The sequence below is a fragment of the Archocentrus centrarchus genome, chromosome 12, assembly GCF_007364275.1.
Source record: "Archocentrus centrarchus isolate MPI-CPG fArcCen1 chromosome 12, fArcCen1, whole genome shotgun sequence".
Taxonomy (NCBI): Eukaryota; Metazoa; Chordata; class Actinopteri; order Cichliformes; family Cichlidae; genus Archocentrus; species Archocentrus centrarchus.
The window spans coordinates 11,173,515-11,192,682 of NC_044357.1; the positions used below are offsets into that span (position 1 = coordinate 11,173,515).

At 40.3% G+C, this 19,168-nt stretch overlaps 1 protein-coding gene across 2 annotated transcripts; it reads left to right on the forward strand.

The window, feature by feature from the left end:
• Positions 1-1,732: 1,732 nt before the first annotated feature.
• On the forward strand, positions 1,733-17,381 carry rfx3 (regulatory factor X, 3 (influences HLA class II expression)). 2 transcript variants are annotated; one of them, XM_030742077.1, is made up of 17 exons: positions 1,733-1,832; positions 7,597-7,709; positions 7,829-7,917; positions 9,080-9,338; positions 11,527-11,601; positions 11,895-12,076; positions 12,214-12,333; positions 12,431-12,555; positions 12,676-12,791; positions 13,878-13,993; positions 14,171-14,325; positions 14,437-14,534; positions 15,129-15,278; positions 15,384-15,592; positions 15,713-15,864; positions 16,083-16,127; positions 16,269-17,381. In XM_030742077.1, exons 2-17 carry the CDS (start codon positions 7,602-7,604, stop codon positions 16,547-16,549), a joined length of 2,280 nt encoding a protein of 759 aa, XP_030597937.1. In that variant the 5' UTR covers positions 1,733-1,832; positions 7,597-7,601; the 3' UTR covers positions 16,550-17,381. The 2 variants fall into 2 exon arrangements, with proteins under 2 accessions (XP_030597937.1, XP_030597938.1); XM_030742078.1 differs by lacking the exon at positions 11,527-11,601.
• The last annotated feature ends 1,787 nt before the right edge of the window (positions 17,382-19,168 follow it).

The window sequence follows — 19,168 nt, forward strand, 5'->3', positions numbered from 1 at the left end:
GGCAAGTATTACAAGGAAATGATGAAGGCAATAAGCTAATGTAAATTACAGAAATAATTAACTACCAGCTGCTGTGCCTCAGTATAAAAAGCATGTAAGGGTCCATTTGGCTACACAGCAGTGCTTTCTTCTTATTTGAAATTGAAAGAACGAACTGTTTTACTTGAAAATTATTTTTTAGAAGGAGTGTCATGCTTCAGATGGGGGTTTCAGTAGTTGCTTAGCAACAACAATAACAGCTTTTCCAAAAAGCATCTGTTTAGTACTGTAAATCAAAAAAAAGAAGAAGAAAAAAAAAAAGCAGTGGACACAGGTGGTTGGTTAAGCTTTCTACACAGTAGGAAGCCTCTTAACAATGCTGTCTTTGTTTGTTCACGTGTCCCAGTTTTAAAGTTGTGCAGGTATTAGCAAAATACTGCAAAATACTTAAAGAGGCACTTAAATCGGAACACTTAAATCAAACATCTGATCTTGGTAAATGAGTGAAACTCTTTACACTGTGTAAATTGTGAACAAAATGACACAACAGCAGTCAGACAAAATCATCAATCCTTTGGCTGGATTCAAAATCACACCAAAAATCAAACTTAAAAGTTGTACATGTTTTCCCGTAATTTTTTGAGCACTAAGTAAAGACTAATTTAAACATACGGTCTTTTTGCACCAAATAAATGTCAGAAAGACCATAACCAAAGGCCATGGGGCAAGTGAGGTGCAAGAGGGTTAAATTTAAAACCAGATAGTGAGAATTATGGGAGAAATGCAAAATGGTGGTCAGTAAATAGCAAGGAGAACAGTGAAGAATGGCTGTCAATAACACATACTAAGCACTGACTGTGAACAATTATGATTACAAATCATCACTCCTTGAAGCATGTAACAGGTTAATAAATTGAGTCTTTCACTCAGCTTTAATTTTAAATGATATTCCCCACGATATTCCAGCACTTGCTTACCCCATCCAATAAGCTGAGAAAGAGGGGAATTCTGGGCCTGATTAAATGCAATAATGAAGGGGAAAATAAACTCGTCCTTATGGAAAACTAAAATCATTCCACGTGAGAAAGAAAAGTCAACAAAAACATGAAGATATTTCTGAGGCAAAGACCATAATGGTTAAAGTTTGTCCCATTTGTACTTAAGCCTTTAGGAGACCTTTGACCCCTGCTTTCACAATAGCTATTGGGATTATTAAAAATTACAGTTAATCATATCTTAATCTATGTCTTTAGTCAAAATATAAACAAATAACAAAATCATTTGTTGCAAATTGCAAAATTGCCTGCAAAAGAAGCCCATGCTGGAATCACCATCAGTCGGGCCTGATTATTCTTTTAACACAGAAATTAAGTAATGAAGTAACATTATTTGCATTATTATGGAGGTCCGAAATCGCAGTTTCATATCCTCATAAAATGTAGCTGAAAGAAACAAAATGAGAACATCACACAGTCTTACATATTAAAGACTTTTATTAAAAGACTACGGTGTCGGTTTTGCACCTGAAAGTCAGTAAGCAGTTGTAACCATATAGTGTGTGTGTGTGTGTGTGTGTGTGTTTATTTATTTATTTTAATTTAAAACCTCCTCTATATGTGAAGAAAAATATAGACGGTTTTGAGGCTAATTAAGTTTTAGGTGCGCTATAATCTCCTCCCACCTGCCTGTAAGGTTGCGCGCTGCCGGCGAGTTTTATAGCAACTGTTGCCCAGTGAGGCAGCGCCATAGTCACCGTAGTCCTGGCGACTGTAACCCACCAACAACAACCTCTCTCTCCATCATTACCACCTCCTCCACCATCCTCATCTTCATCAACTAGTCCACAAGCTCAGGTTTGCTTAAACTCTTTACTATTTTTAGCCAGGATACAGTTCTCTTCTGGTCATCACGTTGTAGTTTTATGAAGAAAATATTATCGCTCCGGTTTATGTTTGCCTGCTGATGAATGAAGGCTCGGAGAATCGCTGGGGTAGTTTGCTAGCGAGGGTGTTTCTTTGTAACGTGTTAGCCTGCTTGCTAACGTTGCCTGTAATGCCCACTGCTGTGAGAGGTCCTGTTCGCTACCGGGAGCTAGCTGTGGCCTCTCACTGCGTTCTGTGAGGATAAAACTGGCCCAGACGCGTTCAGGTGGACTGGAAAGGGACTTTTCTGCGTAACTTATTTGTTTAAACTTGTCATGCTGAATGGTAGCATAGGTCTCGGCTAGTCAGTGATGCTAACTGGTCAGCTGGAGCAGGAGCAGGTGTCTGTTGCTAACGCCAGCGATGCCTTCTGACAATGCCTGTTGGTATCTTTTTTTTTTTTTTGTTTGTTTTTGCGTTTTTTTTTTTGGGGGTGGGTGTGTGTAAATGTTACGGGTATATTACAAGTTTGTGTTTCGGATGGTTCAACTCCTTTTTAGTCATACAGGATCAGTGCGTCGATTAGCAATGGAAAGTGCTGTGAGCTAGCTTTCCACACACTTACTGCTATTGACAATAGCTAAGCCATTACTTTCCCTTTTGTCTTAGGGAGCAAGATAGCTTCGCTAGCTCTCCATCTGCCCTCTTTGTGGCATCAGATGGCAATGATAAGCTGCCTGATACGTATGGCTATGTTTTGCAGTGGGCAGCTTTGAAGAAAACAACACTTAACGGATTATCCTTTAAACACCTTGATGTTTTCTTGACTCATTTTGTATTATTGATTCTGTAAATGGACCGGTAACAGTTAAAACACCCCATCCGCACATTCAGTATAATGCAGCATTACTGAGTCTGTGTCAAAGACAGAAATTCAATTTTGTGTTTTTATATTCGTCTTTGTGTACAACCTGGGTATTGAGAAAAGAAAGGGGATTGAGTGTATTGTTTGCATTGTAACACTGTACAGGAAGGAGATTTTTTTTTTCTTCCCAGGCTGCTTTTGAGTTGAGTAAAACTATTCTGGTTTTGGATTTCATTCACATGTATCACACACAATTTGAGGATTCCTTAATCCAATTACTGTTTCATAAAGTAGGTTTCTTGATGTTGCATCACAATTACTCTCAAGTCCACCTGTTCACCTGCAACCTCTGATTCCCTTAGGCAAGAGAGCAGGTGTATATATGTGTGTGTTTGTGTGTGTATGTGTGTGCTGAGAAGGAAAGAAGGCACATCTGTAGCATGGTGAGGGCTCTTTACCATCTTCCCTTATTGTATTCATCCCTCCATAGAAGGGCTATTCAGAAGCAATAAACTACAACTGTTGATCATCTCTAGCTTTTTCATCGTGATTGCTCATGTGTTTGCATGCGGGCCTTACTGCACCAGAGTAATTCATACCAATAAGGTGAAAATACCACCTGTACAGTTTGTACACATTCTACAGTAAAGCCCAAGGTACTGTTGAATATATTTAATAGTTTGCATATACACACTCAAAATAGGTACCCCTCCCACCACAATTACAACCAACATACACAAACAAACAGGATGTGGGGACTGCTAGTTATAAGATCATGTTACCACTTACCTGTAGTCCAGTAGGGCAGAAATAGTTACCGTGCCACCTGCTGCCTGGATCCTGTTGCATTTCCAATACTTAAAGAGAGGTGATTTAATTCAATTATGCAGCCATTTTTCATTGCTTGCAGTATGCTGCTTGTTATTTGCCGCAGCTTTTCAATAGTAATGTAAAAGGAGGACACTTAAAGGTTATAAATTTGGAGTTATACCATGTTCATTAGCTTTTTAATTTTCCAGCGGTGCTTTTTCTGGCATAGCGGTGTTTGAACATTTAATTCTTGCCTCGTGTTCATGCATTTTATTTCACATCAAAATCAGAATCAGCTGTCCTTACAAGAAACTCCTACGTTACGATCTTAGGACGCAGCTCCTAAACAAACACGGTACTTTGCATACCCCTTACCCCCACCCTTTTGCAGCTCCCAATTACATCTCACAGGTGCTGTACGAGCACTGATCATGGTACTGTGTGTGAAAGAGAGCAAGAGAAAGCGAGACTTTGAGTATGGTGTACTTTTCAGCCTTGTTCACCTGCTCTTATGTCTTAGCTCAGTGCATAAGAACTCCAACTTTGTCATACATAATCATTAGAGAGGCAAATTATAGTTCTTTGTATTTTCTGGTAGCTGCGACTGTGAACCTTTCCTCCTTTACTATTTGTTGCCTGTGGCTTTAGCAAGAGAAAGTGAAGAGGGGGGAAAACTCTGAGCAAAATGTTGCACTCCTTGGTGGCTTTTGTTCCTCTGTGTCTTTGTAGGGCTTGCACTTGCTCAGTGGAGCACAGCATTTAAGTGGGCCACAAGGGAGTGCCTGAATGGTGTGGCAGGAGGTGTGTGTGTGTGTGTGTGTGTGTGTGTGTGTGTGTGTGTGTGTGTGTGTGTGTGTGTGGGTGTGTGTGTGTGTGTGTGTGTGTGTGTGTGTGTGTGTGGAAGTGGGCTAAGGTGGGGCAGCAAGAGTGTGCTGTGGTGCAGGGTCTATTTCCTACGATTAGGTGGGATCAGTTGTACTTGAGATTTCCACCTACATTGTGGGGTATAAGCCTACCTTCACTCTCTATGCTGTTGCTTACTAAGACTTCATATACAGATGGTTGACAGACTAAAGAACAATCCTAAACGTGTGACCCTTGTTATGTTGTAGGGGGCATTCTGCTGACGTGGTTTGGGTCCACTTGCCCCCATTGACGGAAAGGTCACTACAAATCAATACAAAGTTATTCTAAGTGATCACCTTTATCTTATGATGAAACATTTCTGTCCTGAAGGGAGTTGAGTATGCCCTGTGCACAGAGCACAAGAGTCTACCAGATAGTTGAGCAAGTATGAAAATAATGTGAATTATTAACTGTGGGCTGCAACCACCAGATCTCAGTCTATTGGAACATCCATGGTAGATTTCAGACAGATATGTGAGACAGTTCTCTGTGCCACCGTCATCAAAACATCTTTTGGAGAAATACCTCCAGTAGATAGAAAGAAACTTCCAGGAATAAAGTCAAGGCACGATGAAGCTGTTCTGGTGGCCAGACACAGGAGAAAACACCTTGAGTTTTCTTTTAATTTGTCACCCATCTGTAAACTAACAGCTAAAGTTTGAGAGGTATGGCATAATTATAGGGTTGGTAGCCTGGGTTCAGTGGCTTTTAAACCACAGCATAGTTATTGGTGTGCTGCAGCATGCGTGAAGGTGTAATCATGTTGTCATAATGTCAGATTATTGTCCTAACTTTCAGTGTCTTAAGGAAATTGCAGAGTGCAAATATTTGAACTGGACAGTAGTTTACTTTTCTGTCAGCCAGACTGTTGGCTTTCTGGCTACAGCCTATTTACACATCTGACAGTGGCAGTGAATATAAAATATATGAATAATATCCCCTTCTCAAATATGTTAAAAACTGTCATGCTGAACCAGAAGGCGTTGTTTTATGAATCCAAATGAATCTTTATGTTAAAAAGAAAATTCCAGTGCAAATGTTCCTTTTGCTTTACTATTTCTCTCATTTTCATTACACCTGGTATTATTGGCTCTACCCTGTTTGTCCAGCTTCGAGGTTAGTCACCCCAACAAGAATGAAGTGATAATTTTTGTCTAAGGAGAAGGGCTAGTGTCAGGTAAAGGGAAGGATCAAGCTATCCCTGGAGAGATTTGAAGCTCTTCGGAGACCCAGCTTAATTAACCAAGAGAGGCTTGTTCATGGAAACTGTGGTGGGGAGGAGGTGGCCTTTCCCTAGAAGGAATGAAGGCGAGGGTAGCCGCACTATTATTAACTCACAAACACAGGTTCACCATCAGGGTTTCTTCTCCCTCTTGTCCTTATTTTCAGAATACCTGTCATAGTGATAGGTACATAAATGCAGTCTTGAATGTAGGATGCAGAATATAGCTCTTTGATTACTAGTAATGAAGCCACACAAAACGAGATATTTGCTAGTTGTTCTTGACAGTTTTTTTTTTTTTTTTTAAATACTTATTCATGCATTTAAGTCTTAAGTAACAAACCTGTGAAAGTGGGGACTGGTGGAGAAATCAGAAGCAGCATCTGTTTGGAGTTTGTTAAATATTAACTTGGTTTATGGCTGTGAACATGGAGACAAGACCATGCGTCACTGAAGCATTAGGCTTTCAGCACATTGAGTACCAGAGGGCAGAAACAGGTGTTTCTGTAGGATTGGTCTAGAGCTGTTTTATTAGCATTGATTTCAGTAAAACATACAAGGCTCTTTGATAATACCTAAGGTCCCACATTTTATGTCCAGAGTTAACCAAATCATGTGGCTTGGATAGTGCATCAAAAGTATTTGCCTGTTTTATCTTTTACTCATTGATCTTTGGTAGCACACTAGCATTAGCTCTGTGTTACACTGATAATTACTAATATTTCAAACCCCCATATTTAACTGAGAATAGGGCAGTATGATATATGATGATTTTTGGGATGTGTTTAGGAACTGAAAAGACAGATTTTCTTAAATTTGAGGAGAAAGCAAGCAGACTTTCCATTCTTGCTTGATGTAGGATTTTAGCTGCTCAAACATTATTTGTCATATTTTTACTTTTGTAATGTTCCAGATAATACAGTCGACCGGTCCAGACTACAGACAGGCCAGTTTAACAGTTTAGAACTCATAGCCATGTTGTTATAATGGATAATGTGGTTTGGCATTGTTTGACGAAATAAACCAAAGACCATTCTGTAAAAAGGTTTCTTAAATGGCACCATAATTTTCCTCTTAATTTTTTACATATTGGACAGCATAAACGTTTCTTCCATAGATGTGCATTACACCTCCATACTGGTATGCTTTGCTTTTGAAATGTGTGCTGTTAACAAGCTGGATGGTCCGTCTCTGGTTTACTCCAGAGGACGAAGTGTTCACAGTATCCAAAAAGAATTTCGTGTTTTTGCTGGTCAGACCTCAGGACAGTTTTTCCACTTTGCCTCAATCCATCTTAAGTAAGCTCGAGTCCAGAAAATGCTGCAATAATTCTGGGTCTCTCTTTTTTGTTTTTTTTTTTTTTTGCTTTTGCTTTATGGGATATAGCAACAAACTGCGTTCAAGACATTTGTTTCCACAAGTTTTCATGAGTCTGTGATTTCATTGCCGCAGCAGAGTCATGTCTGTTTTTAATGCAGTGTTGGCTGAGGGCCTGTAGGTCATGCCCATTCAGCCATTTATCACGATGATGAAGCTCCCCACAATTTCATTGTGATTTTACAGTGATGAGCACTAAACTATAACTATTTGTCCATAAAGTCTTTCACTTTCAAAGATAATCTTTTAGACTTAATCATGTTAAAGACCTGCTGCCAGTTAAGTGACACGATTCACCAGGTTTTATCTTTACATAACTTATCGAGTCTTTTGATGCCCTGGTTGCAACTTTTTCCAAATGTGACGCTGGCACCGAATTCAAAATTAGCACACATTTTTGACCATAGCTTTCCTCAGGTTCAGCAGTATATTAGATTAAATATATGTTTTAAATTATGTACAAATCATTGTGCTATGTTAATTTTAAACTTTTGGTAAACTGGTTTATAAAAAGGTGCTTTGCTGGTTAGATTGTCGGGTCTAGAGTGATTCTGTGTTTTTTCTTTCCTATTCAGGCGCCATGCAGACCCCTGAAGCAGGCGCTGACTCCACCTCCACTGTCCCTCTTCAGACCACTGTGCCTGTCCAGCCTACCGGCTCCACCCAGCAGGTGCCTGTCCAGCAGCAGGTACATCTAGCCTGTCTGGTGCCAGTCCACATTCATGCATGTTTGTATTACTTAGTTCAATATGGGAGTTTAGTAAAACTAGGTAATTAATTAACAACATTTGCAATTTATCTTTCCAGGCCCAGACTGTTCAACAGGTTCAACATGTTTACCCAACACAGGTGCAGTATGTCGAGGAAAACAGTGGCGTCTTCACCAATGGCAACATGTGAGTCACTTAACCAGACTGCTCATACACCACTCCACAGATATTAACGCTACATCTCTGAAGCCTGTTCTTTGTCCTCTCAGGTCTCTTCACACCATCATTCATGTCACACGCACATGGTGTTGGTGGGAGTGGGAGTGGATGTTTCTTTGTTAGTTTTCTTTTTTGAGTGGTGTGCAAACAACCAAAACTTTGATGGTGCTTAGTCACCTGAAAATGACCAGAAGTAGACCTGGCTTTTAAGTGGCGATGCTGTCCAAGCGTCTCCTGAGTCTAAGGCATGGAGTTAAATGCACATTCAATAACAAGCGCAGACTGATTTGTGGCACAAACAAAACACCATAGTAGGGCTGTGCCATCTCATATTGTCTGTGATAATGCCGGTGCAAATATTTATGATATAAAAATGTCACGTCATGATATTGTTGCTGTAGCAATGCCACATGTTTACATTCCCTAGTGTGTATAACAGTGACAAAAGCACAGTCATGTCTGACAGGAAGAGCCACATCTCAGCCGCCGATGACGATTCCATACCTAAAAAGGGAGCTACAACCTCCATCACAGTACTTTGCAAAATATGCACAAAAACCTTTCCACTCAAAGTGGAAACAACAAACATGTTTCACCACTTGAGGCAAAAACACACCATGGAGCACAACTAGGTTGCCAGGGAAGAGATACTAGCAGCTGGTGATGTGCAACCCAAAAGTAAACAAATGACTCAAACAAGCATCACTAGCTGCACCCCCTAGTTGCACTCCATAATACAGGAAGAGGAAATGATGGATGGAGATTTCTGATGTGGTTACATGGCAGAAAAGCAGGCTTTAAGCAGCTGGTTACGCAGTCATGCTGAACTTTTATTTAAAAAAATTTCAGGGAAAACACTACCTAGGCTACTTTTGTGCTTAGATTTTACTTATTTACTTACTTAATCATGCTAGGCGATTGCTACTGCATTATAATACTGCTGCTGGCACCTTGTTTTAGTAGAGTAGCATTTCGAATTAGGTGGTGTGTAGTGCTAACCAGCTATGTTTAAATATAGCGGCTATATTTAAATTGTCTGTTAAAATAATTGTACCATTTATACAGTTTTGTAGTCTTTACATCCTTAGTTTTGGCACGCTGACTGATTGCTGGCATCTCATCTGAACAGAAGAACCTACTCCTACTCAGAGCCGCAGCTATACAGCCAGAACAGTGGAGGGAACTACTTTGACACACAGGGCAGCTCATCACAGGTGTCCACTGTGGTGACATCACATGGCATGACCAACAATGGAGGAGGGGGCACTGGAGGAATGAGCATGGGTCTGGCGGGGGGTCAGGTAATCAGCAGCAGTTCTGGGGCTTACCTTATGGACAGTGCTGGACCCCACCCTGCAACCCAGACCGCACGAGCTTCACCAGCTACTGTAAGTTGCATAGCACCAATTGTATGGGTCCTCAGCCTGCCTTTCCCTCTTGGCATTTGGGTGTCTGTTGCTTGATCTGACTAGCATTATGTAGTTTGGCGTGACTTACACATTTTCCCTGATAAAATCCGCGCCACTAATAGTTTGCCTAGACTCTCCCAATTAGTATAGATGCTCTGTTTCTGTCATGCTTTACTGATCTATGCACTAGTTTGATCCAAAATGTAGGGCAGCCGTTTCTTAACCAGGGTTCCAAATTTAAACTTCAAATTTTTATCATGTATGCTAAATTTCCATGTGTACACATATTATACCATATTATTCTAAAACAACTTTAGTGTGCAACTCCTCCATGATTGTGTGGAGTGTGCTCTATCTCTGGTCATTATCTGTTGCTGATGTATGTAATGAACTGTGTAGGCTGGGAGTTTCTGGATTGATCTAACTTCTACCAGCAGTGTTCACTGTAATATTTAATATTTTTTAAGCAATATAGGACTTTGTTTCTATCCCTTATTTTTATCTGTCTGCTATTTCCAGTCTTTGAGGAAGAAGAAAGGCAAGGGAAGAGATCTAAGTGTCAGGTGTAGTAAGGAGAGGAAATTAGGGCGTACTTATGAAAAATCACAGCTCTACAGCCTTTCTATTTTGCTGTGATGATCTGAATTCCCCACAGGACTTTATATATATATATATATATATATATATATATATATATATATATATATATATATATATATATATATATATATATAAAAACTGCACCATAGCATGAAGGTGCATTTAAGAAAATACCCACTCATAAAAAAAAAACAAGTGCGTTCAGTTTTTCACAGGACTCTATGGAGCCCTGTGAAAAACTAAGTGCACCCTTATTGCTTCCATATAAATTAAGAAGGTAAGTAACAGCCAGGTGCTGCTAATTACACTTGATTAATTGATCATCAGCAAGTGTGAGCACCTCCTGTAAAAGCAGATGTTTGGGAAGTTTGCTGGTCTGGAGCATTCAGGTGTGGTTTAACACAATGTCACAATCCTTTAAAATTCACCAGGGGTCAGAACATAAATGCTCAGAGACACTGTAAAAAAAAAAAAGCTCTCAGACTCTACAGGCCTCATTTAGCATAGTAAATGTTAAAGTTCATGACATTACAATTAGAAAAAGACTGAACAAGTATGGCTTGTTTGGAAAGGTTGCTAGAATTAAGTATTTTCTTTCTTTAAAAAAAGAAGGAAAAAAAAACATGGCAGCACAGCTTAGGTTTACAAAGCTGGATCTGAACACACCACAAGACTTCTTCACTAATGTCCTGTGAACAGACAGTATCAAAGAGGAGATGTTTGGCCATAATGCACACCACCACATTTGGCAAAAACCTAACACAGTCTATCAGCATAAACACCTCATACTAACTGTCAAGCACGGTGGTGGAAGGGTGATGATTTGGGCTTTTTTTTTTTTGCAGCCACAAGACCAGGACAGCTTGCAGGCACTGAGTCGCCCATGAACTCCTCTGTGCAATAAAGTATTCTAGAGTCAAATGTGAGGCCATCTGTCCGGCCCAGATTGAATCATGAAATCAATGGGTCTACTTAGTTTTTCACAGAACTACAAAGAGTCCTATGAAAACTTTCACGTATACAAATTATTGGCTTTCAACGGGCCTTTAAGAGTCACATTTCCAACCGCCGCGTATCTCACTTTCTAAGTAAATGTTCTTGTACTGCAATGACCTGACAATCACCAGTTGTACATACTGTGCAATCACCGTCACTTGAGCTAAGTATTGGTTTTGTACTTTAATATGTACTGATGGAATCACGCTGACGCAGCACAAATTTAGCAGAAAAGCACACTAAAAAGTTTTGAACTCTCTGAGAATCGTTACCTTCATGCCCTGTGTGCATGCCTTCTCTCCCAGTAAAGCATGAACCAGCTTTTCAGTGTAACTCTGGAGTTTGGTTATGGTATTACCAATTCATTGTGTTATACATCTAGAGAGGTTTTCCTGAATGACAGGTATTCCTGCTCTGCTTGGGTTTAGCGGTGCTTGCTTTGGGGTCTTTCCTAGATTACCTTTTTATTTTCGCTTGTGGCCTAGTAAAGTGTTCAGCTCTTTATTTTTCTTGCTTTTGTTTTCATTTTCCCTTCTTACATTTTGTTGTCCTGTGCTTCGTGGTTTATCAGATTGAAATGGCGATTGAGACTCTCCAAAAATCTGAGGGTTTATCCAGTCAGAGAAGCTCACTGCTCAACAGCCATGTAAGTTGCTTTTATGAAAGCTTGCCCACATCTAGCCTTAACTTTTGCTTAACTTGCTCTCTTGCTGCCTCTCTCAAATCTGTACATTTGAGTTCAGTGCGGTGCCTGCTGTTTTTGTTGCTGGTTTTAATTATTACTGCTTTAAGCTGTCTGGCTGCTATAGAAGCTTTTGCAGAGCAGTAATGGAACAACATTATATCTACTAACTGTTGACTTAAGGTTTTTGTATGGATCAACATGTGAATCTCTTAAGTTTAAAAAAAGAAAAAAAAATCTCTTTCTCACCCTTGTAGCTCCAGTGGCTGTTGGACAACTATGAGACAGCAGAGGGAGTAAGTCTGCCACGATCCACCCTCTACAATCATTATCTGCGCCACTGCCAGGAGCAGAAATTGGACCCTGTAAATGCAGCCTCTTTTGGCAAACTCATTCGCTCCATCTTCATGGGACTCCGTACAAGACGCCTCGGGACAAGGTTAGCTTCTTTTATTTATTTTTTTCTTAAGTAAGGAAAAGCTGTTAGTTTAGAGAGTTGACATTTTAATGTATTAGAAATGCGCTTGCCGCTTCACTGTGAGTCAATGTGTTTTAACTTTGGGGTTTGTATTGCAGAGGGAACTCCAAATATCATTACTATGGTATACGTGTGAAGCCAGATTCCCCACTTAACAGACTTCAAGAAGACATGCAGTACATGGCCCTCAGACAGCAGCCTGTTCAGCAGAAACAGAGGTAGAGCATACACAGCCTGGAGTTCAATATTAGCAACTTGTAGTTTTAACACATACTAATGTGATCTGTGTGATTTTTTTTTTTTTTTTTTTTAAAGGTTCAAGCCAGTGCAGAAGTTTGATGGTGGCTCTGGGGAGAATTACTCAGGTGGAGGCCAGCACCATCCTGGTGCTGCAGAGCAGACAGTTATTGCACAGAGCCAGCACCACCAGCAATTCCTAGGTCAGCTGCTTTCCTCTTTACCTGAAAGTCTATAAAACAAAAAGAAAACATCAAATGAACTGACTTACACTGACTCTTATGTTTTTTTTAGATTATTCTATTCTATTTCATTCCCAACAGATGCATCACGGGCACTCCCTGACTTTGTGGAGCTGGACCTTGGACTGAGCAATACAGAGAGCATCAGCCCAGATGATGTGAAAGCTCTCCAGTCCCTTTACAGAGAGCACTGTGAGGTTAGACAAAATGCTTTTTTTTATATTCAATGCAGCGTCTCACACACACCGCACACTGGGTTCTTAAATTGATCTCACAAAGAAACAGGGGTCAGGATCCTCTCCTTTGCTAAAAGATGGCTGAGTAATCCCATTTAATATTATTGCCTTCACTGGTGCATCATCATCGGTATGTCTGTTTAGTAACTGTGTAACTATCCACCTGGGCTAACTTTATTTCCACATGGCCCTCAATTTTTCCAATCATGTTCTATTAAGATTCTTTTTCTCTGCCAAAGTAGAGTCCATTTTTTTTCGTGTCATTTATCAATTTTTTTTAATCAAGAAAAATGGTAAATAGACTGGTACTTATGTAGCACCTTTGAGCATTCATTCACCCAATCACACACACACACACACTTTTCTATGCCAAGCACTTTTTATGTATCTAACATTCACACACACACTCACACTTCGATGGATGCATCAGGGGCAACTCAGAGGTTCAGTGTCTTGCCCAAGGATACTTTGACACACAGACTGGAGTGTTCAGGGATGACTGATCAGTCGACTTACTCAACCACCTGAGCCACAGCCACCCTACAAAAAGCTGCTAATACTAAAAACACTGAACTAAAGTTTTGCAAATTTTGAAGAAGCTTGTGAATTTAAAGTTTGGCTAGATTAAGAGTGTGGAAACTTTTGGAAAGGTCAGGTGTGGCAGAGATCTGTAAATGCCAGCGACTGACATTTTGAAACAGAATTTTCTCCTCAAGTTTTTAAACACAACTCTAAGAGCAACCAGGAAACTAGGGATCAGATCATCCACAAGTGTTGACCATGGCTTCAAAATACACAAATGAAACAAAAAATGTATGTACTGACAAGCCCTTAGTGGTGCATAATCACACAAATATTTTGGTATGTTGAGATGTCCATGTGTGAGATTTCTGCTTGTCAGTACAAAGGAATAGAATTCCATTTTAGCCAACGGAAAAAAAAGTGACAAAGTGACAGTTTTCAAAGGGAATTATTTTCAGAGGAACAAAGAAGGCTGTTTCAGTCAAAACTGTTGCATTTTCTATTTGTTTTATCATTTTGTTTCAGGCTATCCTGGACGTGGTTGTCAACCTCCAGTTCAGTCTGATTGAGAAGCTGTGGCAGACATTCTGGCGTTATTCTCCCCCTGACACTGTAGAGGGTGCCACTGTCACAGAAAACAGGTGAGGTCAAGCAGAAAATGAATATTTGGCAGTATGTGGTGTCTTTTCTTAAGTAAAATTAGAGTATTTTACTGAGGACAAATTGTAGAGCATTAATATCATAAGTGAACCAGTATAACTGTGGACAATTTAGGCCATTCTGAACATTTTTTTAACTCTGGTTTGCTCATTTTGCAGCAGCATAAGTGAGATTGAAGCACGGCTCCCCAAATCACAGCTATTGGTGCTGTGCAGAAACGAGGCTGTACTCAAATGGATGAGCACCTGTGACCATTTAATGTACCAGGCCCTTGTGGAGATCCTTATTCCTGATGTCCTGAGACCCATTCCCAGTGAGCCACAATCGCACATGACTCATGTTTACTTGTTTGTTGTCTTAAGGTTTATCAAATCTCAATCATTAACTCACTGTTGTCGGTTTTCTCTTTTGTATCGTCTTTCAGGTGCCTTGACTCAAGCCATTCGCAATTTTGCCAAAAGCCTGGAAGGTTGGCTTACTAATGCCATGAATGCCATTCCACAGAGAATGATCCAGACCAAGGTATGTTATTGCAGTTCAGTCAGGGCTACCATAGTTAAAAAGAGATTATTTCCAACTGCAGCTATTTTATATTTGGCTGTATGGCTCTCTTCTTGGGTCCCAACATCATTTCACGTGTATATTTAGAAAGCTTACTTTCTCCACCCTTCAGTATGTATTCATTAAAATCTAGAGACTGGGAGACCATCAGTAAGACCTCAGTGTAGAACAGAACAGCCATATATGTCATTGTTTTACTGAGATACAGCATGAGAAGGAGGTGATGTTGTATGATAGAGGTGGGTTGTAAAGTGGCTTGCAAATGCATATTAACTGTGGGCAAGCTAAATAAGCTTAAGTAGCTTATCCTGTGTGAGATCTGCCAATAGGATGCATAAAAGGGTATCAGCTGAGCCATCTCTTAGAGTGGGCTGGCAGTGAGGTCAGCTGATCTCCTTTAATTGCAGCTGAGAATAGCTTCATAGCTTGCCTGTACTTATTACTATACTTTATTCATAAAAAACATGTAAAACCTCAAACAGACTAACATTTTAACACTACATATGCATGTGTACTTAAAGTAGATAACACCTGAGCTCTTATTTCTTTTAACAGATTGCCGCTGTTAGTGCCTTTGCGCAAACATTGCGCAGATATACATCTCTGAACCACCTGGCTCAGGCGGCACGTGCTGTGTTGCAAAACACATCACAGATTAACCAGATGCTGAGCGATCTCAATCGTGTTGACTTTGCCAATGTACAGGTCAGAACTGCAGATCTTACCTTTAATCTGTTGTGTTAACGAGTAGACATTTACTGGCAGTGTACAAGTGAAAACCCCCATATCTCTCTTTGTGCTGCTGTATAGGAGCAGGCATCGTGGGTGTGCCAGTGTGAGGAGGGAATGGTTCAGCACTTGGAGCAGGACTTCAAGGCCACATTACAGCAGCAAAGCTCTCTGGAGCAATGGGCAGCCTGGCTGGACAATGTGGTCACTCAGGTCCTGAAGCCCTACGAGCATCGGCCCAGCTTCCCCAGGGCGGCTCGACAGTTCCTGCTAAAATGGTCCTTCTACAGGTGTGTGTGTGTGTGTGTGTGTGTGAGGGGGGGGGGGGGGGCATTCCGAGACACTTACAGTATGAGGGTGTGCAGCATTGATTTGAAGTGACAAAAACACTTTGTTTTACATATCTGCAGCTCTATGGTGATCAGGGATCTGACCCTGCGCAGTGCTGCCAGTTTTGGTTCCTTTCACCTGATTCGCCTGCTGTATGATGAGTACATGTTTTACCTGGTGGAACACCGCGTGGCTCAAGCTACTGGAGAGACACCCATTGGTGTCATGGGGGAGTAAAAATGTTGCATCATTTTCCCTTTACCCTCTCTGCTTACAGGACTCATTTTATTTATGTTTTTTTATTATATTTCATATTTAGTGCCGTTTTCATAAATTGTAATGAATGACAGATAAACTGTAAATAAGAAGATAGAAACCACCAACAGCTCCTCTTTATATCTTTATGTCTTATCTTTATATCTTATCTTTATGATGTTTGTCTCCCTTTGCAGTTTGACAGTCTCAACACCTTATCCCTTACTAACATTGATAAAGGTATGTGACATGAGCATGAAAATATGCATCAGATATTGTGGGATTTTATTATAGCATCAAATTTTGTTGATTTTTGCATCTCCAGCTCGCTAAAGCTTTTTTTTTTTTTAATGCATGTGCTTGCTGCTTTCTCCTGTCTAGATGAAACAAGTGGGATGGACAGTGACTTAGAGGAGGACACAGAGGAGTCTGGGGAACCTCTCGCCAAGCGTGAGAAGTCGGAGCACGAGGTAATCCAGGTGATCCAGGTCGGGGCACTAGAGGATGGGTCTCACCCTGTGGTGGGTGTTGTCCAGCCAAGTGTACTCCACTCTCTACCGCAGCCCCCGCAGGACCACACTGAGCACATCCTTACCCCTTCTATTGGTACTCCAACCATCCGCCACTGCAGCACCACAGGCAACACCTATGCCTCTGTTTGAGGGTCTGAGGCCATAGCCGACCTTGTCTGCCCCGTTACTCTCCACATATCTTTCTCTCTGTAAGTCTTGATGTTTGTGTCCTTTTTCACGCATTGTCTCTGTTTGCACCAGTGTGGATGTGCTCTCCTCTCCCAGCGGGGTCCGTGGAGGAGCGATCAAGTGCTGATACACTGGCCAAGATGTGCTGTCCTTGTCTTACTGCTTAGATTCTGGATGTGCTGTCATCCGTTAAGTCTGTGCTCGGCAGCTGATGGAAGGGACCTGAAGGAAAAGGACTAATTTGACCCATTAAATGTTTCTCATTTCTCCCTCTGTCTGTGTATACAGATGGGTTTTATCCTGAAGAAAAATTCAAACTACTGATGTCTCAGAGCTCAAATCCATGTCACTAGTCCCAGTGGAGCAAAGGCATTGATTGACTCAAGACCTTACCTATTGTACATAGTTTTGCTGTACTTTCAATTGATATTACCTAAAAAAACAAAAAAAAAACAAACAAACAAAAAAAAACATCACGGTGCTATCATTGTGTCCTTTTTTCCTTAATTTTCTAGTTAATCCTCCTAATTTTAGTATGATTTTTGTCATGCATTCCAACTGCTGATACACTTTTGGTTGAACAAAATGTTTCTGTATGTAGCTACAAAAGACAAAGGTACAACTTTCAGTTTATATTTGACTTTCAATTAAGGATCACGGGGCAGGTTTTTTCTGTTCCGTTTGAAAATGATTTAGTAGCCACCCACCGATAAACACTTAGAGCTTTTAGCTACAGGAAAAAAAAACCCTAAAGAGATGTCACTGCTGCTACTCTTGTATATAGGAATTAAATTGAGAAGAAAAGTTGGAAAAAAAAAATGTTTTTTTTTTTTTTTTTTTTTTTTTAAAAGTCTTCAACGTTAGCTTTTCGATGCACTCTGTGCGTAATGCTTGCCTTCTTCATTTTAGATGCTCTGTAACGCTGTTTATGTAACAAGCTGTAATCATGAAAACAACTTACCCGACACGTTCCCCTGTTTTTGCAATTTTTGTCTTAATGAAGTTCTTTAAGTTTGCAGTGGACCAAAAACTAACACGAGGAAACTGAGAGTGAGCCGATTGGGGCTGCACAGAAGTTGTTTCCTGTCCAACAGTGCCATGTTGCAGAGCAGAAGGAATGTCAGGGATTTAATGTACCTCGGCTTTATCATAGTGCCTTATCTTTAAATGCAGCTGCCCATGTAGTCCTGACTGTGTGCTGTAGAGAGCCTACAGCCCCTCTGCATTGTCCAAGCCACAGATTTGGCTTTCTGGTGACTCGTGGCTGGATTTGGGCTGGCTCATCAGTGTTGAGACCAAGGGATGCAGGCACAGACACAACTGTTGTTTCCTCTGGATCGGCTCTACTTTGCTTGTTACTTCTCTGAATCGTCGTCTGTAGCCTTGCCCCTGTTCTCACTCTGCCCTCTCGAGGCCTATTCTTGCATTAGCCTTTGTTACTGGGTGAAGTCCGCGCGCGTGTGTGTCTGAACATGGATGCTTATGTCTGCATTGCGTTTTTATGTGCGTGTTTGTGTGAGTGTGTGTTTATGCCTGTGCGTCTGCGTGCTTGTGTGTATTCGTTGGAACACATCCATCAGTCACCCTACCTCAAACCAGTGGTGCCAGCCCTTTGACACGTGCAGCACAGTCACCTAACCTTATTGCACACACACCACTGTACTGCACAAATCTCAACGCGATAGAGAAAATCTGCATTGCTTTTCTCTCACCTCTGTCACATGTTCCTTTCGATTTTTAAGCCCGTGACATGCTTCATCCTTTGTTCCCTGTTAAAAGATCATCTTTGTACAGTGGACCAAAAGTAGATATTTTCTGATATTCAAAGAGATATAAATATATAGATATATATATATAGATATATATATGTATAGTATATATAATGATACACTACATATTTGTTGTGGGGTTTTTTGTTTTGTTTTTTTAATGTGGTTGAGCTGATTGTTTATATGTGAATGTTTCTTACGGTAGCTCATCTGTAATTAGTTCATAGACTGTGAAATGGGAAAGGCATGGTGACTAACTTCTGATTCCTTAGACTGCATCTATACTTGAACTGTTATAGCCTTCTATGTTGTGGAGAATATTGAGATTAATCCTCTAAATAGGAACATTTTGTTACTAAAATTAATTTGTTCTTATTTTTCATGCTTGTTGAAATGCTCTGTATGATTTCTCTGCAGAAATGTTTATTTATTGATATTTATTGTGAGGGTTTTTTTGTTTGTTTTTGTTCAAATGCATATGTTATTATGAGACTAATAACTCTTGAATTTTTCCACTGAAAAAAAGAGCAGGCCTGTACAGAATGGCTGGATTTTTTTCTTTTCTATTTTTTTTTTTTTAGTCTTTTATGTTGCTTGATTAAGGTTAAAAAAAGATGTTATTACAGCCCTTAAGGGATTATCTTTAGAGGCTAGCAGTACACTGGTACTTTTTGTTTTTAGTCTTGTGTGCCTGTGCAAAAAACATGCTTAAAATTAGGGAAGGGTGGGAAAATGCAAATGTCTTTTAAGCTACTGGGTCAGTGGACTCTCCTGTTCAGCTGTTTTTTTTGTTTGTTTTTTTTTCTTGGGG